The following is a 26,350-nucleotide window of genomic DNA, read 5'->3' as shown; positions in this document are numbered from 1 at the left end:
TTTTTTGTAGTTGTTTTTGCTTGAACCCGTCTCTCGTGTGCGCGACGTTTGTTGGCGATAAGCGGCAGACAGAACAGCGCTAGTTTCCACATTTTCTGGGTCAGACAGAACAGCGCTAGTTTGCACATTTTCTGGGTCAACGTACGTTTAATTTTGTGGTACAGGTGATGTTGTCCTGCGTTTAATTTCTTTCATATTGCAGTGATACATTTATATTGTCACACTTCCGGCGCCATTCCTACTTTACTGCATCCTGTCTTGCTTAAATTGAAAGAAAAATCCACTTTTTTTTTTTTTTAATCTCATGAGTGATATAACGGTCACTGTTGCAACCAGACCGGAAGTTGCTTTAAAAAGAAATTGTGGAAAATTTAACATTGTTTGGCACTGCTGCAACTTCCTCCATACAACGTCCAAAGTACATGTCATTCCACCAACTCTTGGTTTAACTAAATCTTGTGGATGAGATTATTTTAAAATATCGTCCGAATGCACGGAGATCCTTTTTTTTTTTATCTTAATCACAACAAAAAACATACATTTTTGATCTGGCTGGCATTCATCAGGAGGCGCCAGTTGGTTTTGCAGCCTGCAGGTCTCTTCATTACTACTGCTGCTGCACACACACACACACACACAGCACAGAGACAGATGTTCCAAGACAATAGTCTTGAAGCTATCTCAGACGAGGAAATTGAAGTTTGCTGAAACCTGATCTGGCAAATTGCACGTAAACGTTGGAAGTTTACAGGAAAAGAAAGCTGAAGGGGAAAACACAATTTCACACGAGTCGACGCACACGAAAAAGCTCGCTGATAGCATTGAGTCCAATGACAAAGAACATCTGCTGCCTGTGAAGACAGAACAGCAAAATAGCAGGAGAAAAGGCTCCGAGCTGTGACGTTAATGCATCCACTTCGTCAGACAGAGCTGCACAAAGAACAATTTATTTATTTAAGATGTTCAACTTTTAAACAAAATCGCTTTTGTCACTTGCCTCAGAGGAAATTTTTCAAAAATGATTTACTGATGTATGATATTAGGCATTGTGTGTATGAGTGTGAATGGTTGTTTGTCTCTATGTGGCCCTGCGATGAACTGGCCACTTGTCCAGGGTGTCACCCTGCCTTCACACAATGACAGCTGGGAGAGGCTCCAGCAGACACCCGTGACCCTGAGCTCAGGAAGAGGCCGGTATTGAAAATGGATGTATTTTATTAGGTATTGTGTCAGAGAATTTGTTCAATCTTTATTTTTTTAATAGCTAAAAATTGCTTTGAACAAGATTTTTTTTTTTACTGAACAGTTTAAACGAGCCACCAAAATGTGTGCAGAGTGGAAGCATTGCTCGCTTCACTGCTTTAATTAGGCCCTGTTTACACAAAGAAGGCATTTTTGTAAACCAATCATTTTCGGGGGAAAAATGCGTTTACAAAAAAAAAAAAATCTCTGTTTACACGGAGACGCTGGAAATGACTGAAAACTAGTGATGAGTCATTCACGAATAAACCAGTTCCCTTTGAAGTGAATGAAGAGAACCTGCTCCTGATTGGGAGCTGTTTACTTTTATTTTTTGTATTTTGGGTGCTGATATATATGTGTGTGTGTGTGTGTGTGTGTGTGTGTGTGTGTGTGTGTGTGTGTGTGTTTTGCATTTTCTTGCATGCTGAGATTTTGTATTCTACGACTGTGTCTCAAGCAGAACTATGATAGGGTTAGGGTTGGGGTTAGGCATAGTGTTGGAGTTAGGGTTGGGGTTAGAGTCAGGGTTGGGATTGGGGTTAGGTTTGGGGTTGAAATTAGGGTTAGGGTTGAGATTGGGGTTAGGGTTGAGATTGGGGTTAGGGTTGGGATTGGGGTTAGGGTTGGGGGTGGTGTTGGGTTTTAGGGTTGGGGTTAGAGTCAGGGTTGGGATTGGGGTTAGGTTTGGGGTTGAAATTGGGGTTAGGGTTGGGGTTGAAATTAGGGTTAGGGTTGAGATTGGGGTTAGGGTTGGGGTCGAGATTGGTGTTGGGGTTGGGATTGGGGTTAGGGTTGGGGGTGGTGTTGGGTTTTAGGGTTGGGGTTAAAGTCAGAGTTGGGATTGGGGTTGGGGTCAAGGTTAGGGCCGTTGCTGAAAACTGACGTGGTCGGACCTCCCTTGCCTGTTATGACATCACAAAGGGGCCATTCTCCAGAGATGAATGGTTGAAAGCTGAAGTAACAGACAGACTTTTTTTTCACCCTTTGACCCATTCCAGGAAACTCGTCAGCACAGTTGTAGTTGTATTGTGATGTTGGGTGCTCACTGTTCTCCCCTCCGTTGTGTCTCAGTTTTGCTCAGGGGCCCCTCAAAGACGCCCCCAACCTGATCTGCACGCCGCACACCGCCTGGTACAGCGAGCAGGCGTCCCTGGAGATGAGGGAGGCAGCTGCCACTGAGATCCGAAGAGCCATCACAGGTGAGCTGGGGAGGAACACACACACACACACACACACACACACACACACACACACACACGCACACACACACGCACACACACAGTGCCCTGGATGTGACTCGTTGCACATCTCTCGTGCCCAGATGTCACATGTCCACTTGAACAGCCAGGCCTGGACGGCCGTTATTAAATCTGTGTGTCATCATTAGTTCACTGATACAGAGCAGAACAGCAGGAGGCGCCACACACACGCACACACACACACACACACACACTCAACTGATCTGCCACGCACACAACATAGTTACTTTCCAATCATTTTCTGTCAGAGGTTATTAACACTGCACTTCTGTGTGTGTGTGTGTGTGTGTGTGTGTGTGTGTGTGTGTGTGTGTGTGTGTGCAGGCCGCATCCCGGACAGCCTGAGAAACTGCGTCAACAAGGAGTTCTTCGTCACCTCGGCTCCCTGGGCCGTCATGGAGCAGCCTGGCGTTCACCCCGAGCTCAACGGCGCCGCCTACAGGTGGGGAGGGGACTGGAAGTCTTTGCATAGCGCCTGTCGCCAAACTGCAGTCAGGTTACATTCTTAATAGATGCAATACCTGTTTATTTTAAATCTGTCTTAACGAAGAAATGAATGAATTATTGAAAGAAAGTATTTTATTTTATTTGTTTCATTGAATTTTATTGAATTTTTTGAAATTTATTTTTACATATTTACTTTTTTGCTCCACTATTTTTACTGCACTGATCCCCCTGTCCAGGTCCCACCCCTTACCTGGCACTAACTCTTGTCTGTAGTAGTCATAGAGCAGCTCTCTGGCCACACCCCTCTTGTCGGGGGCCCTTTATGACCTCAGCACTGTCCCCCTTCTTTCACGCAGCCAAGTCAACCAAACTCTTCCGGCCGTAACTGGTGTCCTGCCCCAAGAAAAAATTAATGCCTAGATGAGGAGCAGGTAAATACCAGCCTCTTGTCCCAGAGGTCCCAGGTCAAACCCCTCCCACCTGAGCTCACCTGCTGTGTGACCCCTCCCCCACTCCTTCTCCTTCTGACTCCCCCAGTCCTCCCACCTGTTAGACTGACCCAGACGGTCCCAGTAAGCATGACCCGAACCGGCCTGACAGCCAGAGTCATGCTTCGTTGGTTTTGTTGTTTTTTTTTCCCCTTGTATCCTTATTTCTGGGGGGGGTTTCCGGGGAAATTCTCCTGAACGTTTTTTTTCCAAACCCATCCCCTCTGGTTGAATGGTGTTACTGCAGACGAGGCTTCCTTTGGTGTTTCCTTGCAAAATATATCAGTAAGAAATTTGCCTGATATATATATATATATATATATATATATATATATATACATGTATGTATAAATATATATATATATACACACATATATACATTAATATCGATCTGATTTTCAGGTGGTTTATTTCTGCTCCACCAACTGCAGTATCTACATACAGACTACCACCTCTTTGGCAAAGTTTTGTTCTCTTTTAGAGAACTTTTTTAATCATCACCTCCAGCGTCACATTTGTCCTTTGGCTCCTGGAGACTCTTCCTCTTTTTTTGATTTTTACGGCTGCAGTTCTCTGCTGCCGTTGCAAATCTCATCAATCGCAGCAATTTGTGCAAAACAAAATGTAAAGAAATACATATGTAGAAAAAGCGGCGTGTCTGTGGCTGCCGGGAGTTTTTTTCGAGCAGTTATTGCAAGAAAACACAAAGGCAGTTTCCCACTGTGGCTCTTTTAGATCCTACATAGTTCTGAGTGTTCCTCGGCACTTTGACTCTTTTCGACAAACTGGAATCAAATCTGTCCTCTTCAGAGCAAAAACAATTCTGCAAAAGTAGATTCTTTTTTTTTTTTTTAAAAGAATGCTTGTGTTTATCCAGATGACAAGCGTATCTCACAGGGCTTCTGTTCCCTTTGAGGTCAAGAGCAAAGGGGGGGGGATAAAAGGATTCCTGCAGCAGAAAAGAGTCAGTGTCACAAGTCAGCTTCCTTCCTAACCTTTGACCCCCCACCTCCCACCCCTCCATCCCCCTTCTACCCTCCTCTCTCCGCCAGATACCCGGCGGGCATTGTGGGAGTGGCTCCAGGCGGCATCCCGGCGGCGCTGGAGGGCCTGGTGCCCGGTGGGGTGCCCATCGCCCACAGCCTGCCCTCGGGGACGCACCCCTCCCAGGCCCCGTCGCCCAACCAGCCGTCCAAGCACGGCGAGACCAGAGAGCACCTCACCGAGCAATAGCAGCGCAAGGGATACACAATGGCCACAACAACAACAACAACAACAACAACAACAACAACACAGGAGAGGGAGAAAAACAAAACGGAAAACGTCGACGCTCAGAAACCGACCAATCACAAAGCACCTGACGAAACGGGACCAAGAGACAGTGAAACAACACAAGCGTCCCCGCTCCCCCAGGGAGAATTTCTACTTTTAACCTTTTAGTTTTTACTCTCTGTGTCTTTTGAGCTCAGTACCAACTTTAATCTTGATGATTTTTTTTTTGTTTGTTTGTTTTTGTTAGTTTTTATCTTCTTTTTCTTCCTCCTCCTCCTCCTCCTCCTCTTCCTCCTCCTTCTCCTCCTCGGGACACGCCTTTGATTTGTGGGACACCGCAGGGTTCCGTGTTTTCAGCGCTCCTGGGTCACCTGACCAGGCTTTGTCCCGCCCCCCCTTCACAACCAACCACCAACCACCGCTTCCCGCCGACACCTCGGAACTGATGGGACAACAAAAAGATCATCCCGCGTCTCCACACACACACACACACACACACACACACACACACACACACACAAGAGAGGAACAAGAGACGTGAACTTTGGCATCGTGTGCTAACTGGACCTTAGCATCGCTACAGACTCCGCCCACTTGCCCCCTGACCCGCCCCCTCCCCCCTCCAGCCAGCTCAGCCCCTCCCTTATATAACTAATGTGTGTTGTTTAGGCCCCTCATTATGCCTCGGAAGATGATTATTCAATTTTGTTTGTTTTCTTTTCTTCTTCTTTTTCTTGCGTTGGATCTTTAGTGTGAATGACTAAAAATGGATTATTGACTTATAAATATTTATCATTCGTCAACATAAGAGGAAAAGGTTGCTCATCAGTTATAGTGATCAGGAGTTTTAACCCTTTCCTGGCGCCGGTGGTCTCGGGTGCAGTTGCGGGATTTCACCACCTGATGGCACATGGTACACAGTGAGGAGGTATTTCTTCTCCTGCGCCCGAGACCGTCCTGTGGGTTTTCTGGCAGCGTGCGAGCTGTCAAACCCGAACTCGTTTTTGATTGTAACTGGATTCAAATTCTCAGTTTGGAATTTCTGAGACGACAGGCCGATTTAAACCGCATCCCATAATTATTTTTCTTTTTTGGGGGGAAAAAAAAAAGGGATTTCACAGTGATGATCGCGAGCCGTCGCCCCTCTGTCGCCTCCTCCAGCACATCTCACTCCCACTGCAGGAAAGGGTTAAAGCAAACTTTGAAATTTCTTAATGACTCAGGAAAACACTTTTTTGCAGATCGTTTATTCCCAGATTGTTTTTTTCTTTTGTCTTTGAAGGAAAGAAAAAAAGATGAGACTATTCTGGTTTGTCTGGATATCCCCCCCCCCCCCTCCTCCTCCTCCTCCCCCTCCTCCTTCATCCTCTCCATTGTGGTATTTTTTATATTCAAGGCGCATCCCATGTTTTTTGGTGTTTGAAGAAAAAAAAAAAAGAGTTTTGAAAAGTCCTGTTAGATTTGTATTGCCTAGTTAAATGTTCCTATAAGCATAGTCCTACGTGATCCGCCCTCCTTTCTCTCCTTCCTATATATTTTTTTTTCTTTGTTCTATCAAAGGCCAGGTTCTTTGGGGGGCATCCTGTACTCTGTAAGAGCAATAGCAGAAACTCATTAGTGTCCCGACAATAGCGGAAGAGGCAGCCAGCAGTATGTTTTTGTTTTTAGTGTGGGTATTTGTATTTGTTTCTTGTACACGGTGAACATTTAGCATTCAGTGCAGTTCAAATAAAAGATACGATTCTGACAAAAGCCGTTTGTGACGAGGCTTCTGTGTGGGCCAGCGAGGTCTGTCTGTCGGTTCTACTGTCGCCACAGGGGGGGGCGGGGGGGGGATACCGGGATGAAAGTGGTCGTCTGATAACGGATTTAGGTTCAAAGGTTAGGACAATAGAACCGTAATTCCTGTGACTTTTGTGCTGATCTGAGTTGGTACATTTTTTGGCCCAACAAAAAAATAATAATTGAAAGAAAATTACTTTGTCTAAAAAAATTGTTTATGCAAAAAACTAAAAGTGATTTAAAATTTAATAGGAAAGGAGGATTGTTTTTGTATGAAATAAAAATAGATACCCAAAAAACTGGCCAAAAAAACGAAACGGCAACACAAAAAAATTGCTAAATGGCCATCAATTTTTCAAACCGTCCTTTTCCTGCTTTGGTGAATTCAAACAAGAGTCATATTTAGAAAAAGGCAAAAACACGAATACTACGTTTTGTTGGAATTGTCTATTTATAGTTGAGGGGAAAAAAGAAAAAGACAGTCCTTTGTGTAGTGACATGAACCATTTTTTAAATGCAATGAAGTGAGCTTGAAATGTGCTTGAATCAAGCAAGGCTGCCGCCAACACCAACCAAATGCAATTTACAGCAGTAACTGTTACCATTATTGTTCCAAACAACCACACTCTTAAATTAAAAATTAAAAAAAGCAAACTGAAAGAGAGGACAACAAAGAGAATGCAAGTGAGACAAATTTAATATTTCTGTTGCACTCAATAGAAAGAGGCAAAGTGTTTTTTTTTGGGGGGGGGGGGGTTGTCCCCCCCCCGACCCCCAGGCGTCACCCTCACGCGCTTCAAACAGGACATAGGGACTAAATCACACGCAAGGATGTCAGTAAACTGGTAGCTTCCTGCTCCCCATCCCCCAACAGAATGTGAGAACAATCTGTGCAAAATTAAATACTTCAAGACTTGAGAAAAAAAAAAGATCAAACACAGATTACTTTCTTTTTTTTTAAAAAAAGAACAGAATATATATGTATGAGGTGGGTCGGAAGGGTGTCGAGACTCCACCTCCGGCTAACTGTCCTAAACAAATAAATAAATCCAAACAAAAATCAGAAGAGGGCTTGCGGAGGAACTGACAATCAGAGAAACGGGTGCTTTATTATGGGTTTTTTTTCTTTTCTTTTCAAACCAACACACACGGATGAGAATCCTCTCAGCTTCCATCAAAAAATGTCTCTCAGGCCGTCCAACCAATGAGGCTTCCCCTCAGGTTGATGCGTCCTTAAATAAAGAGTATATTTCTTTCTACGTATGCCGTTACTTTTTTTTTTTCCTCCCCGCCCCCGCCCCCGCCCCCACCAGCTCTGGTTGGAGGAACCAGGCCGGAGGAGCTTTCCAGATGTGCTTTCAGAGGAGCAGGAATCAGGTGGGCGACGCCATTATTGTTCTATCACGGAACTCACGGGACACATGCAGCTATTACAAGAGTTGAAGGTTACGTTTCTGAGGGGGGGGTGGTGGTGGTGGTGGTGGTGGTGGTGGTGGTGGTGGGAGGCGGGGTGCTTCTCTCTCTCTCTCTCTCTCTCTCCCTCTCTCTCTGAGTCCAGTCTCTCTCTCTCTGCCGTCGCCCTCACTCGTCCTCGTCCTCGTCCTCCTCGCCGTCGGACAGCGAGGCGCAGGGCCGGATCTGCCGGTAGCGGTCCAGCCACTTCTCCACCATCTGGGTGACCAGCGGGTGGTTGCGGCGGCGGGAGCTCTTCTGCATGGCCACCAGCATGCCGCCGTCTGTCACGCAGCAGTCCAGCCACTCCCTCAGCAGCTTCTCCTGCTGCTCCTCGCTCCTCATCTGAGCCCCGGAGAGAGAGGGAGGCAGAGAGGGAGAGAGAGAGGGAGAGGGAGAGAGAGGGAGAGAGAGAGGGAGAGAGAGAGAGAGAGGGAGGGAGGCAGAGAGGGAGAGAGAGAGGGAGAGGGAGAGGGAGAGGGAGAGAGAGAGGGAGAGAGAGAGAGAGGAGATTTTTATTTAATTTTTAAACACAACTTTAGTGCCGCTTTTACCGTTTCATTTTGTCTTTGTTTCTTTTAAAAGCATCTTGCTCGATGAAATAAAAAACAAGAGAGGGAGAGCGAGAGAGAGAGAAAGGTGTAAAGAGAGAAATGATAGACAGGAGGGAGAGAGATGGATGGAAAGAGATAGATTAGAGGTAGAAAGATAGTGAAGTAGATAAAGAGAGGGAGATCGAGAGAGAGATGGATAGATAGAGATAGAGAGTAGAGAGAGAGAGAGAGAGAGAGAGCTAGATAGATAGAGATAGGGAGATAGATCGAGATAGAGATAGAGATTAAGAGAGAGAGAGATAGAAATAGAGAGAGAGAGAGAGAGAGACAGCTAGATAAACCGCTAGATAGCGATAGAGAGAGAGAGAGAGAGAGAGAGAGAGAGAGAGCTAGAGAGAGAGAGAGAGAGAGAGATACAGCTAGATAGATAGACAGCTAGATAGATAGATTTAAAAAAAGAGTGTTCGAGCACTGCGCTGAAACACGTTCATCAGGCCATCTTGTTTACCTCCGGCGCAGACAGGAAGTGGATGTGCAGCAGCTTGCGCTCACTGTCCACCAGGGGGAGGAAGGTGACGGTGACGTCGTCGTCCGTGTTGAGGTTGGCGCCGGCGCCTCGATTGTCGTAGCCGTCGTTCTCCATGGCCACCAGGGCGGAGAAGTGTCCCCGCGTGTAGCCCAGGGCGATGGGGCTCTTCCAGCAGAAGCTCTGCTCCCACAGCAGGGGCAGGTACACACCTACACACACACACACACACACACAGAGCAGTGAGTCAGAGCAGCAGGGAGGTGCGACGGCACTATGACGACCAGAGGGTGCGACACCAGGGGCACCAGACGAGCGCTGCAGCCGCCAGCTCACAGAAAACTCGATCATGAAATTACACAAACACAAACAAACAAGTTTCGGTCCAGACTGAATCCAAAAACATCCGACTGTTGTTCAGCACTGCGAGCTGCAGCCCTAATAACAGCATGGAGCATGTAGCATGTCGAATAAATAAAATATGTCAAATGAAAAAAGATATGGGGGAAAAAAAAAAATCTATAATATTTGTGAATATTTCAACAAGATAAAAGACATTTTACACAGAATTTCTAATCTATATGGTGAACAAGGTTGCCGGAGAATGTGAGTCGATGGTTGCCGTCGTGACTGGACGATCAAACTGGACTTGAACGGTTTGTTGAGTGAAGTGACGCTCAGATGCTAACGGACCATCAGTGGTTGATACCAGCAACTGCGCAAAACCTAAATATGGCAATAAAAACTGGTGATGGAAGCGGCTCAACTTGGACAAACCTCTCAAATACGGCGAAAAGGTTTTGATGCTCTCAGGAGGAGGTTTTTTTCAGACGAATCCATATCGAGGTACATCGCAAAAGTGTCATGGAAACACTTTTTGTCACATTTACACGTCACCAGACTGGTCACGTACGGGGTCACGTGACCAGTTCACTGGCCAGTGAAAATGGTGCATTTTGTTTGGATGGAGGAGGAGACAGCAAACAAACATAAACACACAAAAACAAACGTAATTCTGTTTTTTTTTTTTTTTTAAACTGAAGTTCAGGGCGCAGACTGAAGAAAGGTTCGGGTCAGAGGTCACTTGATTTGATTGGTTGGCTAAAAAAAAAAAAGAAAGAAAAAAAATCAATGTGTGTGTATGTGTGTGAGAGAGAGAGAGAGGGAGAGAGACAGAGAGAGAGAGCGAGAGAGAGAGAGAGAGAGGGAGAGAGAGAGAGAGAGAGAGAGAGAGAGACAGAGAGAGAGCGAGCGCCTGCAGCCTCACCTTGAAATCGCGTGTATCCCAACGTTTCCCCACGGAAACTTTTGTAGTACTTGACTCCGTAGACGATGATGGGCCTGCGCAGAATGTGCGCCAGAACAAAGATGTGCGTCTGCTCCAGGCTGGCCCCGGGCTACACGCCAGGCAGGCAGGCAGGCAGGCAGGCAGGGAGGCGACAAAAACACACAACACAAGCACGCGTCAGGCGGCGGCCGCAACCGTGAGCGCTCGCTCGCACATTATGCGGTGAACGCTACTGGAGCTAAAAATAGCGGCGAGGCCGGAGACTGCTGCCCAGCGCCGTGACGTCACGTGGCGCTGCAGCGGCCCGGACCTCCGGCTGGAGGAGGAGGAGGAGGCGGCCTCCAGTCTCAGCGTTTTAATAGGTCGGTCTGGCCAGTTCAGCCTGTTGTCACTTCATCAGGGAGCCAATTCACTGCGGTGCTGTTCTCTAATTAAAAGAGCCCAATGGCCCAATTTAATCAATTCACACACACACACACACACACACACACACACACACACACACACACACACACACACACACACACACACACACACACACACACACACACACACACACACACACTTAGTTTCTAGTTTTGTTGGTGTTTTTTTTTTTTGGCCAGTTTAGCCTCAGGTCACCCTGTAATAGTCACTCTGTATCCTGAAAAGGAACCCTGCCGTTCTGAAGCTGCTCGCCCTCTGTTGGGACCCAGGAGGACGACGACCGAGCAGCTAGCGGTTCCGAGATGCTTTGGATCTCATCGCCGTCAGAGCCTCAGACGAGGTTCTGACGTAGTCGCACGCTGCTGTGTGTGTGTGTTTACACTGTGGGCATTAATATACTGCCCGAAAATATACTAATGAAATTGTATACTCGCAGTACGATAAAAGTAATTTGGTTTTCCTCCCCACAGATATAAATATATAGATATAAAGTATATACACAGTCATGGGTCTTTGTTGCCATCTTGCTGCGCCCTATTTCTAAGGAAGCCTGGTGTGGACAATCCAGCTCGCCTCAAATAAAGCAACGAAGAAGAAGGTGGACGAGGAATCCAGGTTTGTACGTGCAGGCCAGCGTAGTTCACTGGCGAGCTTGGGAGGGGGAGGGTAGCCGACTGAGAGCTGCAATCTACATCCTGACCACTAGATGGCAGGCTTTTACAGTGTGTGGCAGAATTTTACACACTGTACCTTTAAGATGATGGCAACAAAAAGAGCAGAGTGTGTTGTTTGAAGCAGGTTTAGTGTTAAAAAAAAAATCTAAAATTTCCCCCCCTTCAGGTATTTTAGCAGATTGATTTTAGCAATAACAGAGATCGGTTTACACGTAAATAAAAGGCTAAATGGCAAAAAAAAAAAAAACAAAAACAAAGGAAAGCTAAGTTTTCAGCTGTGTGTTCAGGCGGCAGGTGTATGCACGTGTACGGGGGTGTATGCTGGGGGAGGAGCCTGCCGGACGGTCGCTACCTGGCTGGCCAGAGACAGGATGAAGGCCCAGTCCTCCTGCCACTGCTCCTCCCTCAGGGAGAAATGCAGGCCGAAGCTCTGCGAGTACCACGACTCCCACTCCTTCCAGCGCGTGTAGAACCTGGAGGAGGTCAAAAACAGGAAGAAGAGTCAGCGCGAGAGACAAGTTGAGAGGAGACGCGTAAAAACCACCGCTTTGACACGTCGAGGTGTCGACAACACGTCATCCACGCACACGCCAGGGGTTTGCAGTTTACATCAAATATTGAGTCTTGTCATCTGACTGAGTGAAGGAGGAATTCCACTGTGCCTCTGCAGTCAATTCCTGCCACCAGTGTGGCTGCAGGACAGTCGGCTGGTTGTGAAAAAACTTTAGCACGCCTGCGTGGCTGAGGTTGATGGCAGTATTGATTGAGTTCTTCAGCTCATCGCACATAAATGACCCTTTTTTTTTGTACGATTTCGGCTGTTTGTTTTTTTTTTTATGTCGACAAAACACAAAACGTATTACTGCACTTGGAACAGCACATGTGCACCACATGTGCACCACACTTTGGAAATGAGTCATGACCTCTGATCTGAATCTTTCTTCAGTCTGCATCCTGAACTTCAGCGTCGCCCACCCGGTATCAACCACTCACGGTTAGTTAGCGTTTAGAACCTCAACTCAACTTCACACAGCAAACTAAGCGAGGCTCAGTTCGATCCGTCCAATCACGACGGCGACCATCAACCGCGACCTTTCAGAGCGGGTTTGTTTTGCCAACTGAACGAGCGGAGCGTCTGACCAGTGGGAGCAGTCGTGCAGGCTGTCGTGCAGCGTCTTGCGGAGCACCGAGTCCTTGTCGTAGATCCCCCAGGTGGCCTGCAGCACCGAGTCCAGCAGACAGTCTCCGGCCGTGCGGTTCCACAGGGCGTAGAGCCGGCTGTCCAGACGGGTGCCCAGCTCCAGGGACCAGTTGATGACTGGGGATTCTTCCTCCAGCTCTGAGCACAACACACACAAGACACAACAAGTGTTGGTGTTCAGTACAAAAGCTATGATCTGGGGGTTTTTGGGTTGTTTTTTTTTTGACACCGTTAAATATGCATTTTTCTCTTGCGGTCAAATCAGGGGGAAATCAAGAAAAAAAGAAAAAAAAATCAAAAGATTAAAGTGAGACTAGATTTTAATGCCGGCTGCATCAGAAATTTAACTATGCAACTGATTCCACCAGGAGCTGTGAAAAATGGGGGGGGGGGCACTTATCTCAGGATCCTGAGTTAACTATGTCGGGATCCCGAGATAACTAAGTCAGGATCCCGACTTGGCTATCTCGGGATCCTGAGACAACTTTCCTGAGATCGATGCACTTCCAGATTAGTTCAGCGACCATCGGGATAGCTTGGCGGCAATGTGGAACCATGGAGGAGGATTTGGAGGACTACCTTCGCTCCAGAGAGGTCTCACAGGAGAATATAGTGAGAATGACTGCTCCATTGTTGTTGTCTTCAATGACAATCCAACTGACCCGGAAGAACATTAACGTCACTACGGAGTCCCCGAGGGGACATTCAGGGAAAAAAATATTAACTTATCTCGAGATAGTTAGGTCGGGATCCTGGTTTAGCTATCTCAGGCTCCTGAGATAAGTGGTCTCTTTTTTTCCCCCACCTCTTTAAAAAAAAAAAAATTGCCCCTTGTCCCCTCTGGGAAAACAAACTGTTCTTTACATTTTTAATCCTGTTACGTTAAAAACACACTCCTGCAGTGAGTCCTGTGTACCTTTCTGCACGTCTCGATCGAGAACCTCGTCAAACAGCTTCTCCTGGACGGCGGGCGGCAGGTCCTCGATATCTGCGGGGACAAACCAGGGTGGGCGATGATGATGATGATGATGATGATGTCACTGCCACTGAACCACAGCACCGCCGGCCCTCGCCACACAGCCACGATGACACGCACGCACATGCACACAGAGGGAACGTTCTTTTTTTTCTTTGCAATTCCAATCACTGGCTGACATTTTGTCAATGGCGCAACTGTAAAACACCAGCGCGGCGCCGCGCGTTGGGTTTTTCTGCGCGGGCTGAGCTGCGAGCGCACAAAACCAGAACACTGGTGGCTGTTCTCCGGCTCAATGGTGAATGGGAGCGGCTTTGTCTGACACACAGAGAGTGGCACACAAAAGGGAGCACGCCCTGCAGCTGGCGACGGTCCAGACTCCGTCTGCAAAAGAAATACTTGGCATTGCGCGACTGAAATTGGGGGGGGGAAAGGAAAAGAATCAAACGTATCAGTGACGCCGGAATAATCTTTTCTCCATGCGGCGCTGAATCAGAACAAAAAGCGGAGGCTCTGAGAGGCAAAGTGCACGTTTTCCCCGCAAAGATATTACGCCAGAGGGAGGCGCCGCTGCGAAGCCAGGCGAGACGGAATTCTTCAGCTTCTGCGGAGAAGAAGGCACTTGGGCTGTTGCACGTTTAAAGAGCTCCACATGTCTGCCCTTTAAATGGCAGTTTTTCTCTCACCGATGTGCATGAAATTGAGGTCAGAATACGGACGCACTGCAACAAGACTAATGTTGAGACCTAATTATAGGGTGGAACGGTTTACAAAAGGGGCAAAAACTGCAGTTTTTGTTGCTTTTTTTTTATGTCCTGGAGTTTCACAGATGGAAAGAATTCCACCCAACAACCAAACGCCACAAACCCAATCAACGATACATGTCTTACATATCATTCCAAATGAATGGTGTAAGAAAACCACAAGGTTCCAGCAGAGGCAGCGTTCCCACCCAACCCCAAACGCCAATAATAACAACAACACGTTGTTCCGTGTTTTTAGGACAGAATCTCCCGTGCAGCCTCCCTGCACAGGGAGTGCAGTCGTGCAGTCGTGCAGGCCGTCTGAAGGAAAAGAGACCGAAAACTGCATGTGTCGAGTCACTGCAAGTGCAATGAAGACCTTGCAGCCAGTTCCTCCCTGAACTGTGGCAACTCCAGATCAATCAATCAATAAATAAATAAATAAATAAAATAAAAAAAACCACACAAGATCAGGGCTGCATTTGTTCTGGTGTCCTGCGTTCCTACTGTTGAGTTTAGGGTGAATCATCTCTTTAAAGTGCGGCCACTGTGCGGGAGCTACTTTCATGCGGGCGCGACCAGAACGGCAGGTGTCACATTCCACACATTAAAAGAAAAGCCCGTGCTGGTGGACTGAGTGACGGGCGGCAGAGATAAGGCCGGACGCACCTGCGGGCAGCGTGAAGGTCAGCAGGTCCGTCAGGAAGTAGCAGGCAAAGTCTCCTTTGCGCTGGTGCAGCGAGGCGGCGATCTCCCGGCGGATCTGCTCCGTCACCTCGGGACACACCATGGAGGGGATGCACTTGGCCGCCTGCTGGCTCACCTGCGGGATACAACACCGGGGGCAAGCACAGAGGCGGGGTCACTGGAGGTCGCAGGTAGCTATGCGACCCGGAGGCACCAGAGCGGCGCAATGGATTTGAATCTATTAAAACAAGGATGCAAGTAGGGATGTTAACAAATAATCGACTATCGATTAATTGTCGATTAAGAATTTAATCGATTAATCTAAATTAATCGCAATTAATTTAGCTTCTTTTTTTTTTAGACGGGTAGTTAATATCATTATAACAGTGTAGTGGCAGTAAAGCGCAATTCACCATTATTTAAGGGTTAAATCATGTGTTCCTTACACGTTTTTCATTGTGAAATTTAGGTTCTCGGGAAAAGTCGCTGCTGATCAATTAATCATTAATCAATCAGTAAGGTCAATCAACTAACGATTAATGAATTAATCGATTAGCATCCCCAGTTGCATCGTATACAGAAAACAGAAGACACGTGACACTACATTGCAAACATGCGTAACATAGAGCAAATGAAGACGTCTTGCTCTCTCACACACAAGCTCCACCCACATACGCCAAACGTACAAAACAGTCAAACTGATTGACCAGGACACAATGATGTGAACACAGAGCCAAGAAGAAAAGTAAAAAGAAATAAATGAGAAGCAAAAGTGCTTCGTTTTGAGGTGGGAGTGTAGCGGCGCCCCTGAAACAGTAGCTGCGTTTCCATGACACCTAGAATTGCTCCAAACCGACATATCGCAATAAAAAACTGATCACCTAAACTTGGACAAACCTCTCAAATATGGCTAAAAGGGTTTGATGCTCTCATGAGGTGGTTTTTCAGACATATCGGTATAGAGGTGTATCACACAAGTGTCGTGGAAACTCTTTTTTTCACATTTACACGTCAGTGGCCGTGACAAACGGGGTCACGTGACCAGTTCACTGACCAGTGAAAATGGTGTGTTATGTTTGGACGGTATATCTTTTACAAATAGAGAAAAATATAACAACCATGCTTGACAGCAAACGAACGTACACAAACAAAAGCAAACGTAATTCGAGATTTTCCGAGAATTACGGTTTAAGCGATTCACACCATTCAATGGAAACACCTGCACATCGCAACTGTACTTTTTCAAAATTTTAAAAAATATAGCTTTTATTTTGCAACAAAAAAAAAGTAGCAGCAGGCAGATAAAGAGGAAGGTGATTCCAATCTGATGGTGCTTTGTACTGGAATGAACTTTTAACCAGCTGCTTTCAAGGTTCCAGGAACAAAGTCAAACGGGCAGTTCAAAATGAAATTGCGCAACAGGAAAGTGTTTTTGTTTTTGGATTTCTGGACCATCAAAATGTTCTTCAGTCTGAAGTCCAACCCCAGACTGGCGGCCCTGCAGCCCCTCAGTGACGCTCCGTCCTGCAGCAGCTCACCTTTTCAGTCCTTCCTTCCAAACTATAAACTCTGCACACATGTGGCACAAACTGGTTCAACCAGATTGCTGATCAGTTCTGCCAGCGCCGAGCAGCTCAGCCCTCACATCAGCTCCGTGGCATCACCTCCATTAGGAACACGGCGGCAGCGGCGGGCCCGCGGCCAGGCCAGGCTAATCCTCCGCCTAATCCTGGCGGCGCACGGCAGCTGTAATTACGGGCACAGCGGCGACGGCAGCAGCAGCAGCAGCAGCGGCGGCGGCGGTGGGCATCTGCCACCGGTTACAATGGAGCACATGAGTTCTCAGCCACCGTGCTCGACCCAAATCGGAGAGCGGAATGAAAGACTTGACGGTGACATAAAGAGGCCCAACCCGACTTGTGTTATCCAACGAGCTTCCACATATCATAGCTTGCATCAACTCTTCAAGTCTTGAGTTGACACACACACAAAAAAAAAATCTCCGGCAAATATCCAATGACGATAATTGGATTGAGTAGAAACCTCCACTACTAGACTCACTGCATGCAATATTAGGACAATAAAGCTACTCTATTCTCTATGCGTGTGTGTGTGTGTGTGTGTGTGTGTGTGTGTGTGTGTGTGTGTTCCGGTCTCGCACCTCTGTGAGCAGGATGGCCAGCATGTCCTGCCTCTGGAAGCGGATGGCCAGGTGCACCAGGGTGAAGCCCACGTCGAACGCCGAGGACCGGTTGAGGAGCTGCACCTCGTCCGCCGTGAGCTGCCGGGCGATGTCGCCGCCCGACGACTTGTAGGCCTCCACCGCCGCCAGGTCGCCCTCCACCACACCTGCAGTGCACGCACAGGAGCAAAGAGGAAGGCAGGTAAGAGAGAGAACAAACAAAAAAAAACACACAACAGCGCTCGCAGTAAAACTTCAAAATGGATTCGGCGCCTCCATTTGCAGAAGCTTGTCCTGCCATTCATGCACTCAAGCTACTGACAGGACAGGTGAAGAGAAAGAGAAAATTATTGAGAAAAAGTTGCTTCTTTTATGCAGCAAGAAAAGGCCGACTCCACATGCAAACAGCTGAAGCAACATTAAAAGAGACGGGAATCCTGTTAAAACAGGCCTGCGCTTTGTAAACGGATTATAGCAGCTCTTGGAGCGCTTCCAAACCTCCTGTCCTTGCTGGTAATAGCAGCAAGATGTCACAGTCGGCTCGCCATGTTGAATCAAAGAAGTACAGAAATGCCCTTCAAACTGCAAACTGACGCACGCTGTTCTCAGTCGCGGCCGACTGAAATTGGGAAGGGGGTGGTGGGGTGGGGGGGTTTAGCAAGCAGCTCCCCGGAAGCTGCCGCCAGCGTGCAGGGCAGACGACCTGCGCACGCCGGCGTGGGCGAACACACCGGGACGGTGATCGGGCTGATAGGCAGCCAGAGAGAAGCGGTGGCAGCCAGGCTTTGAACGCACATTCATTAGCGGCAGAATGTCAAACGGAGGACAGCGGGAGCAGATTACACCTCCTCCCTCCCTCCTTCTTTTCTGAGCAGTCATCTCGACATCAGTTAAGGGCTGAGATGAGCAGCAGCAGCAGCAGCAGCAGCAGGCTGATTTTAATAGACCGTCAACACGTGAGGACGTCCTTTCAAGGACGTCGCCTCGGAAGAACCTGCACTGGACCGAGCCCACAAACACCCGGGCTGCCTCGACACCAGCGCCCGCTAACAGGGACCGGACCAATCTGGCAGCGGCAGTCTGACTGCGGGAAAGCTGAGAAATAGCAGGATGGATGTTTGGCAACGGGACGTCCAATCAAGAAGCAAGCAGGCCCACAAGGGGGCGGGGGAGCACAGTTAGCCCTGTGGGGGACAAGGCGGAGCCAACCTCTGGCTGGGGGTGTGGTCGCTAACCTGGGAAAGGTTAATGTGAGGCATTGGTGCCCTTTGTGATGTCTAAACTGGGACGATTTCCAGAGGTGTCACACAAGAGTGGGGCGAGACGAATAGAAAAATAGCAAAGTAAGTATTAGTAGCGAAACCGCGGCGCGTCACGGCCATTAAAGTCAGTGTGCAAGGTCACACCAGGCCTGGTGCGGGCGCGTTTCAGAAGCGTGAAACAGCGCCGCCCTGGTGAACGACGCGGCCGTTTATTTTGTCACGCTTCACGCGAAGCGATCGCATCAATGGCAGCAGGTAGGATCGTTCAGGCAGGAAGGAGGTCAATGATGTGGAAAAGCACAGTGGATCCGGTTGATGATCATAATATACAATGCACTGGATTTTGTTTTAGTGCGTGCTGGATTTTAGTGTGAAATAATTCAGCAGATTTCACTTTAAATCTGAAACTATGATGAACAAAATGCAGGTGTACTTTAAATACCTGCGTTTTTTGCGATGCCAGCAGTTCGCTTTATTATTATTTTTCTTATTTACTTGGGTACGGAGCGGTTTTCACGCGGCACTGCGCACACTCACCGCGGACGCACCGCAGACACTTTTGGTGTAAATTGGGGGTCAAGCGCTGCCTTTACACTTGCAAATATCACAGCAAGCCAGGCCATCCATCAGTCTTTCTGCAGGAACCAGCCTTGACTACATCCGTCTCAAAGTAGCCTTAACTCTAAATATTAGGAATTTCAATAAATATTTCAAAAATGTTTACATACGGAGAGCCGGCAAAAACCTCGCAAACGTCACTGGAATTTGTCAGGGCCGATCTGAAACGGACGTTTCACAGAATGCAGAGTGACAGTTAAACAGTCCAGAACGTGTGCCGAAACACACATGGCTGAATCCTTTTTCTCTTTCAGGGACATTTCCTTGTGTGTTGACAAATTACCTGATGAATGACAAAGTGGGAGGTTTAAGCAAAGTGATTCTTTTTTTTTTTTTACTTCCCTAAGTAGACTACAGCTACAAATCAAACAACAACTTTATTTTAAGGCTCAAAGTCATTTTGTTGAGCGCAAGAACAATATCAGTAAAACAGAGTGGGCTTCCTTTAGGGGGGGAAAAGCAGAATCAATGGGATCATCTGATTCTGGACCTGAACGCCGAGCGCTGAAAAAACATCGGCGCTGAGAAATGAGGGGGGAAAAAAAGTGCCGGGATCAACATGGTTGAGACCTGAGGAAGTGCTCCACTTGGCTGTAATGTGCGGCTCAGCCCAGGCACTTCCTCTGTTTAAAAAGCCATTGAAAAGACCGGCTGTAATACGAGCAACTAAGAGAAAGAAGAAGAAAAAAATAGGTCAGCTGAAACGGACAAAAGATAAATAATAAAAAGACTAGAAACGTCTCCTCTGCCAGGTGAATCTAGAACAAAGGTGAAGGAAGCAACACTTGCACTGAACTCATGTTCTGTTTTACAACAGCAGAAGGCCATCGGTGCAAAAGTCAGGAGGACCCCGATCATGTGCTGCCTCCGTGCTGGCCTTCTTTTTTTTTTTCTTTCCTCCTTTTTTCTTTTTTCTCGTCGACTCGTGTTGTCAAAGCTATTTTCTGCCTGCCAGAGGCCCGAGGTCAGCACACAAGCGCCACTGTTTACGGGGCCTGTTGGCGGCGAGCCAGCAGAGTATCTGGTGCACGGGCCCCCCCTCCCCACTCTCGCTCGACCGGCCATTCATCGGCGACCGGCTGCCCGGCGCTCGCACCCTCTCGGGCTCTCAAAGACGCCCTCAGCGGCGGCGCGAGGGCACCTGCTGGTCGGCGGCTGACTTGGATCAAACACCCCGGCGGCCACTCGGAGGAGCGCTAAGCCCCCCTGCGGTCAAGCGCCGCCGAGGCTCCACTGACGATGGGAAACATCATCTCGCTTCGGCCGACGCTTCCCACGTTTGCGCAACAGTCGGTGAAATTAAAACCCTCTGACAGAACTCCATCGGCTCGTTAATTTGCAACACCCGCGGCGCCCATGACACGCAGGATTAAAAAAAACTACTTCGACAAAATCTGGAGTGCATTTCACGCAACAGACGTTTCTACCTTTGGAGTGTGAGCGCTACATGTCGGGAAACGGAATGAAAACCAGACTATTATATAATTGGATAAAAAGCCCGCACTGGGTTCTGTTCTGTCTGCAGGACCCTTTTTTTTTGACTAACATGTGACATCAAGGGAAAAAAAGACTGCAGAATAATGGAAGTATTTGGTGCAGCTACTGGAAGCAACAGTGGTGTCTTGTCCATTATTTATAAATCAGTGAAACAGATTTCGAAATGACCATTTTACAGTACTGACTCTACATAATGCATTTTTGTCCAGCGGAAGTCAAAAAAAGAGGAAAACAATGACTTACGACTCTCAGCTGTGGCTACACACGTTGCTAACCACCACCACTGTGTGAATAAAATACCGTTTCAACGTGAGGGGCTTGAGCGCCCCAGAGAGATGCTATATAAATACAATCCATTGTAATCATTATTAATTTTAAATGACAGAGAAAAGAAAAAAAACAAGTCCCCTCGTCCTGACACTCACCTGCACACGCGTTCAGGAACAGCCAGTCCGTTTTCCTCAGGCGATTTCTGATCTGCTTGAGTTTCTTGAAGTCGACCTCCTGCTCCTCTTTGCTGCTCATGGCTCCGGCTGCCAGCTCGATCCTCTGGAAATCCATTTTCCCTCTGTCCTCCCTCTTGGGTGTAGGAGGGGACCGTCTCTGGCCCTGGCCTCCGCTACAAACGCCCCTCCACCGGGCCCGGTCCTGCTCATTGATGATGGGTGTAGGCTCCACCGACTCGGCCAGATCCGCCACTTCCTGGGTGTTGTTGGGCTTCGGGTGGTCACACACGACACACTTTGTAGTTTTGGGCCAGTTCTGGTATGTGCAAGCTGTGCAAGTCCAGTGTTGCTGGTGTGTGTTGAGTCTATTCCTGTCGTTGTACTCCTCGCAGGTGTCCACGGGGGAGTGGAGGGCCAAGCGGCCACCTGCGTTGGAGCCTGAGGTGTGGGGGGACTCTGTGGGGCTGCTGGTCCTGGGACGCTGGCACAGACACTGGGTGCAGCGGATAGCCCGCGGCCAGTTCAAGTAGGTGCATATCTGGCAAGACCACTTGCTGGCGATCTCAGCCATACTGGGTGTTCTGACCCTGGGCCTGGCGCTCGAGTCGGGGCATATGAGGAGACTGCTGTCACTCTCGGGTCTGGGAGAGTCCCACTCCAGTGCAGAGTCCCGGTCAGGGCCGTGCTTGTAGGGCTCCTCCGTGATGATGGGACCCCTCGACCTCTGCGCACGACACATGGTGCACTTGACTGCAGATGGCCAGTTCTCGTACGTGCAGTAGTCACAGACCCACTTCACTCTCTGCTCCGTCATGGCGAATCACGGGATAGTTCAACTGGGGTTGAGAGATGTGGATGAATTTTTTTTTTTTAATCAGGCGAATGAAAAAAAAAGAAGCTGTCACTCAAACAAGGATAAACAAGTGCTGAGGTTTAACTGCGCTTCAATTCTTCGAGCTTTAACACTTTTTAAACTCGCTGACAACCGTCTGCGAATGTTTAATGACGTTGGTAAAGGACCAAAATCGTAATCTTAAACGAATGCGATTAGGACCGAAAATGGAGACAAACGAAATCAAGCCTCGTTCTGACAAACATGTAACAACAACAACTAGCTAGTTAGCTCGCAAGCTAACCACCTAGCATACATGAGCTGACAAAAACTTCAGCAGCCACGACTCGTTCGTAAACAAGGACACGAATATATTTGTTTAACATTACTCTGGTTAAGCGGTGCTTCGCGTATTGAACTAATCTTACCGATTAGCGACTGCGCTCGTCTCTTGAGTGCTGGCGAAAACCACAACAAACCCCCTCTCTCCCAGCCAGCCAGTCAGTCAGTCAGTCAGTCACCCTTCCTCCTCCTGGCTCCGTCAAACCTTTCCCGATCCGACTTCTTTAGACGCCCGCTGGTGGAACTCTCACATGTTTACCGTCGTCGACTCGTCAACTGCGCCACGATAGAACCATAACGGTGGAAAAACAAACGTCCGCAGACGTGGGGTCATTGTGTGGGTCGGCGACGCTCCACGGCTTTACATCGCCTCCGTGTTGTTTAATGGCGGCGACAGCGAGACAAATGAGCAGCACAGCCAAAATAAACGCTCGCTCGCCTTCGTCACCAATCATCTGGCTCAACGCTCAACGCGATTGGACGAAGGGAAAGTTACTACGCTGCCTTCATGTCTGTCGGAAATATGACGACCAGCGTTGACCATCGTTTATGGCGGTTTTTTTTTGTTGTTGTTGTTGTTTTTTAATAATACAAGTAATACGAGTTGGTCAGTCTGATAACTTTTCCTCGTATAATTATTTTCTTTATTTAAATACAAATAAATTATAATTACATAAGTAAACTGACTAAAAGTGGCTATCACAGCTTGATTTATTTTAATGTACTTTTACCATGTTACACCCTAAGACAGCTTCTCTTCCCAATAGGTTCAAATGAAATTGAAAATCATGTTACTGTAATGCTGGAAATCTGTTGTCTTTTGGTAAGTACATTTTAAATAAAATCCCAACAGCACTTGCAAGAAGATCTGGAGAGGTTGTTAATCGAATTGATTTTTTTTTTTTTTTTTTTTTTTTTTCCGCAGTAGAAGAACTATATTTTTAAACTACGAAGCCCCAAACCCAAATGCCATTGGGGTGGAGGGTTTTATTATTATTATTATTATTATTATTATTATTATTATTATTATTATTATTATTATTATTACTATTATTATTATTTACGAAACGACGAAATGCAAGTCACTCAGCACACGCATACACCATGGATGTAGGCAGATAGGCGCTGCTGTAATCGCTACAGTAAGTCGGTAAGAGGGCAGGGGTCACGACAGCTTCCCGACGCGCCCCCTCGCCGTGACGTCACAACCAAACATGGCAGCTTACTTGAGCCGGTTACACCACATTTCGCTCCACGTTTCAAACGCGGAGAAGATCGCGAACGACCTTGTGTCCAAGTTCAAATTCAACCTGTTCGCCAGCAGGCTGACGGGCAGCTCCAGGCAGCTGGCTTTCCGGAAAGGAGCCGCGGTGTTCGTCGTAAACGAGAGACCGACCCGGAGCGGAGGAGTTGGACTGAATGAGGAGCTAACGGGCAGGACTGACAGATCCTGGGTCGATCCGCACCGAGTCACCGCTGGGAAACACACCCAGGACGACACGACCAAGTGCCTCTATGACGTGGGCTCGCTGTCTCCGGTGGACACCGTCAGCAACGTGTGCTTCGAGGTGGAGGATGTGGAGAGGTCAATCGGCGCCCTCCGCCGCCTGGGTTGCAACTTCCTGGTGCCCCCCACGACCGTGCGGGACGACGGCGGTCACGTCACCTACACGGTGGTCAAATCCATCGTTGGGAACGTGTGCCACACGCTCATTGACAGGACAAAGTACCAGGGCAGCTTCCTGCCGGGCTTCGACGTCATTGGAGGCTGCAACTCGGAGGATGAGGAGGACTCGTCTTGTCCAATCACACACTTCGATCACATCACTTACGCCTGTCCCAGGAGGACGACCCGGCAGGTGATGAAATGGTACGAGGACCTCTTTGGTTTCCAGAGGTTCTTTATTGAAAGGTGAGCAAATATCAACATTTCAACGCGTCAACTTCTTCTTCTTCTACCCTGGTTGAACTCCACTCATGTGAGATGTCTGTGTCCCCGAGCAGCAACGAGGACGTGGACGAAGGTTTCGTCATAAACCAGGAGGGCATCGGGCTGCGTCTCACCGCCATGGAGTACTGGAAATGCAGCAAAGTGGGCATCACTCTCCCCTTTGCACAGAAGAAAGAGCCCGACTGCAAGTTTGTGATTGCAGAATCACTTCCTGAACAAGGTAAGGGAGGCGCCGCGCCCAGGCCAAGAAAGTGCGTCGTATCTGCCATATTTAAAGTCATTGCGGCTCTTCACCACTCTTGCTGAATTTCCTGCAGGCAGGAATCAGGTGGACACCTTCCTGGAGAAGCACCAAGCCCCTGGCATCCAGCATATTGGGCTGTACACTCAAGATATTGTCTCCACAGCTCAAACGATGGCGCAGTCCGGCGTCCAGTTCTTCTCCCCTCCGTTTGCCTACTATACAGAGGTCTGTGCGACTCACGCAGAGCAATGTGCACATCTGCGTCCATCATAAAAGGAATAAATGAAATTTGTTTTGATTCGTGCATAGCCACTGTGCGACAAAAGATACATGCAAAGCCCACAAAAAATGAAAACAATCAAGTAGTGGATTGTGGCTGAACCTGCGTTGCATTGTGACAGGTGGGTAAACGGCAGGAGATAGAGGAGGCAGGACACGACCCCCGGAAGTTGGCGCAGCACGGAATTCTCCTGGACACTGACCTGCACCGGGATCCATCATCGCTGTCTGCGTTTGAGGAAAAGAAAAGGTGAGAGGCAAAGCACAGAGAGGCAACCCTGCAGCCCTGGCAGTGGATGATTAAGCTGAAAATAGCCAGACTTTAACCTTCTACAAAAAGTTTCTTGTCGAATGATTGACTTTGATGGCCCCACTTTCATCCGAATCGATTGAAAATTGCGACTGGTTGTTGTCCCTCTCCCAGGTACCTCCTCCAGGTGTTTACGAAGCCCATCTTTGCAGAAGACACCTTCTTCCTGGAGCTGATAGAGCGAAGGGGAGCCACAGGTTTCGGTGAGGGGAACATCCGGGCACTGTGGAGATCGGTGCAGGTGCACATGGAGAACGGGGGCCTGGATTCTCATGAAGAAGGATCCCCAGAAACTAAGCAAACAGCCCAGCAGTAGTCACTCCAAATCATCTTCTTTTTTTTTCTTTTTCTTAAACTCAGGTTATTTATTTCATGTATATAATGGAATATGTCAACACAAATGCACTTATTAACTTAGAATGTGCTGTGTAAAGTGTAAAGAAAATCTGTATTATATTTATGGATGTTTGGGTTTATGGTTGTTTATGAGTTTTCTTGAACATGCCGGTTGTGCAACTATGACGTGCTTAATCCCCAGTCTCCTGACGTTCTAGGACGGCACAACTACATGTTGTATTAATTTCTTGTTTTAAACATGACTGAGTAGATTGTGAACCGATGTCACTGTTCTTTAAATGATGCAACAACAACAAAAATAATATATTGCTGTGTCAAAACAACATCGTTTAATAAACGCAATACTCACAGAGTGATTTTTGTCTTTTCTTCCATTTGTAAGTTGCCATTAGAGAGACTCCCTTTAACTTTTTGATCTCTCTGGCAAAACAAATTTTTACGTCTTCTTCTGTGGGATGAACAGACCCACTGAGCTGTGCCAGCTCCTATTAAAAGGGCCATAAACATTATAGAGGAAAATCAACAAGATGGATGGGAAGCTGTAAAATGAAAGAGTGGCTTTTCATTAAAGCCTTGTGTTCTGTTTACGCTGTGACGCAAGCTACACCAACTCTAATGAGTATCATCAGAGCAAAGTATGGAGTCAGTAAATACATGTACTTCTGAGTTTTGACAAATGGTGTCAGTGTTCCTTCTTTTTAAGTGTGACCCACTTGTCCAAATGACACTTCATCAGTTTGACTCGTTTGTTGGAGCTACGTGACAGACGTTGTATGATCAGTTCTCCAGCAATTCCATCATCAAATAGAGCCAACAAGTTACGGGCAACTTGAATTCTGCGTTTAATAACCGCGATATTAATTTCGGGGGGGGGCTCAAGGCAAATTTGAACATTTTGCATTCAAGAACGATGAAACAAGCGAGTCGATTATGAATTATAAAGCAGGGAACTTTGTCCCAGATGAAGTGGATTAACCCCTATATTAAGGCCGGGAGAACGTGGCTCCTGTAAC

At 47.7% G+C, this 26,350-nt stretch overlaps 3 protein-coding genes across 7 annotated transcripts in view; 2 read left to right on the top strand and 1 right to left on the bottom strand.

Annotated features, from left to right (window-relative positions):
* Positions 1-6,460, top strand: part of LOC142893150 (C-terminal-binding protein 2) — a 97,881-nt gene extending 91,421 nt beyond the window's left edge. For 4 of the 5 annotated variants that reach the window (XM_076033433.1, XM_076033434.1, XM_076033435.1 and 1 more), the window contains 3 exons: positions 2,314-2,441; positions 2,826-2,943; positions 4,489-6,460. In XM_076033433.1, coding sequence (XP_075889548.1) covers positions 2,314-2,441; positions 2,826-2,943; positions 4,489-4,669 — 427 coding nt within the window. In that variant the 3' untranslated portion in view covers positions 4,670-6,460. Of the gene's footprint in view, positions 1-2,313; positions 2,442-2,825; positions 2,944-3,304; positions 3,380-4,488 lie in introns of all 5 variants that reach the window. The other variant, XM_076033437.1, reaches the window with a different exon arrangement.
* Positions 6,461-6,918: 458 nt separating this feature from the next.
* zranb1a (zinc finger, RAN-binding domain containing 1a) lies at positions 6,919-22,632 on the bottom strand. Its single transcript, XM_076033432.1, has 10 exons — positions 22,283-22,632; positions 21,002-21,858; positions 17,179-17,366; positions 15,000-15,153; positions 13,528-13,599; positions 12,551-12,749; positions 11,763-11,883; positions 10,290-10,419; positions 9,005-9,234; positions 6,919-8,287 (listed from the first exon to the last, which is right to left on the bottom strand). The coding sequence occupies exons 2-10, from the start codon at positions 21,834-21,836 to the stop codon at positions 8,072-8,074; spliced, it is 2,145 nt and encodes a 714-aa protein (XP_075889547.1). The 5' UTR covers positions 21,837-21,858; positions 22,283-22,632; the 3' UTR covers positions 6,919-8,071.
* Positions 22,633-23,325: 693 nt separating this feature from the next.
* On the top strand, positions 23,326-25,688 carry hpdl (4-hydroxyphenylpyruvate dioxygenase-like). Its single transcript, XM_076033430.1, has 5 exons — positions 23,326-24,108; positions 24,201-24,367; positions 24,465-24,616; positions 24,793-24,920; positions 25,095-25,688. The coding sequence occupies exons 1-5, from the start codon at positions 23,411-23,413 to the stop codon at positions 25,294-25,296; spliced, it is 1,347 nt and encodes a 448-aa protein (XP_075889545.1). The 5' UTR covers positions 23,326-23,410; the 3' UTR covers positions 25,297-25,688.
* Positions 25,689-26,350: the final 662 nt, after the last annotated feature.

Source organism: Nelusetta ayraudi, unplaced genomic scaffold (assembly GCF_046127955.1).
Source record: "Nelusetta ayraudi isolate G7.1 ecotype Tasmania unplaced genomic scaffold, CSIRO-AGI_Nayr_v1 ptg000042l, whole genome shotgun sequence".
Taxonomy (NCBI): Eukaryota; Metazoa; Chordata; class Actinopteri; order Tetraodontiformes; family Monacanthidae; genus Nelusetta; species Nelusetta ayraudi.
Note: the sequence above shows the minus strand (reverse complement) of the source record. Positions and strands in the feature narration are given on the sequence as shown.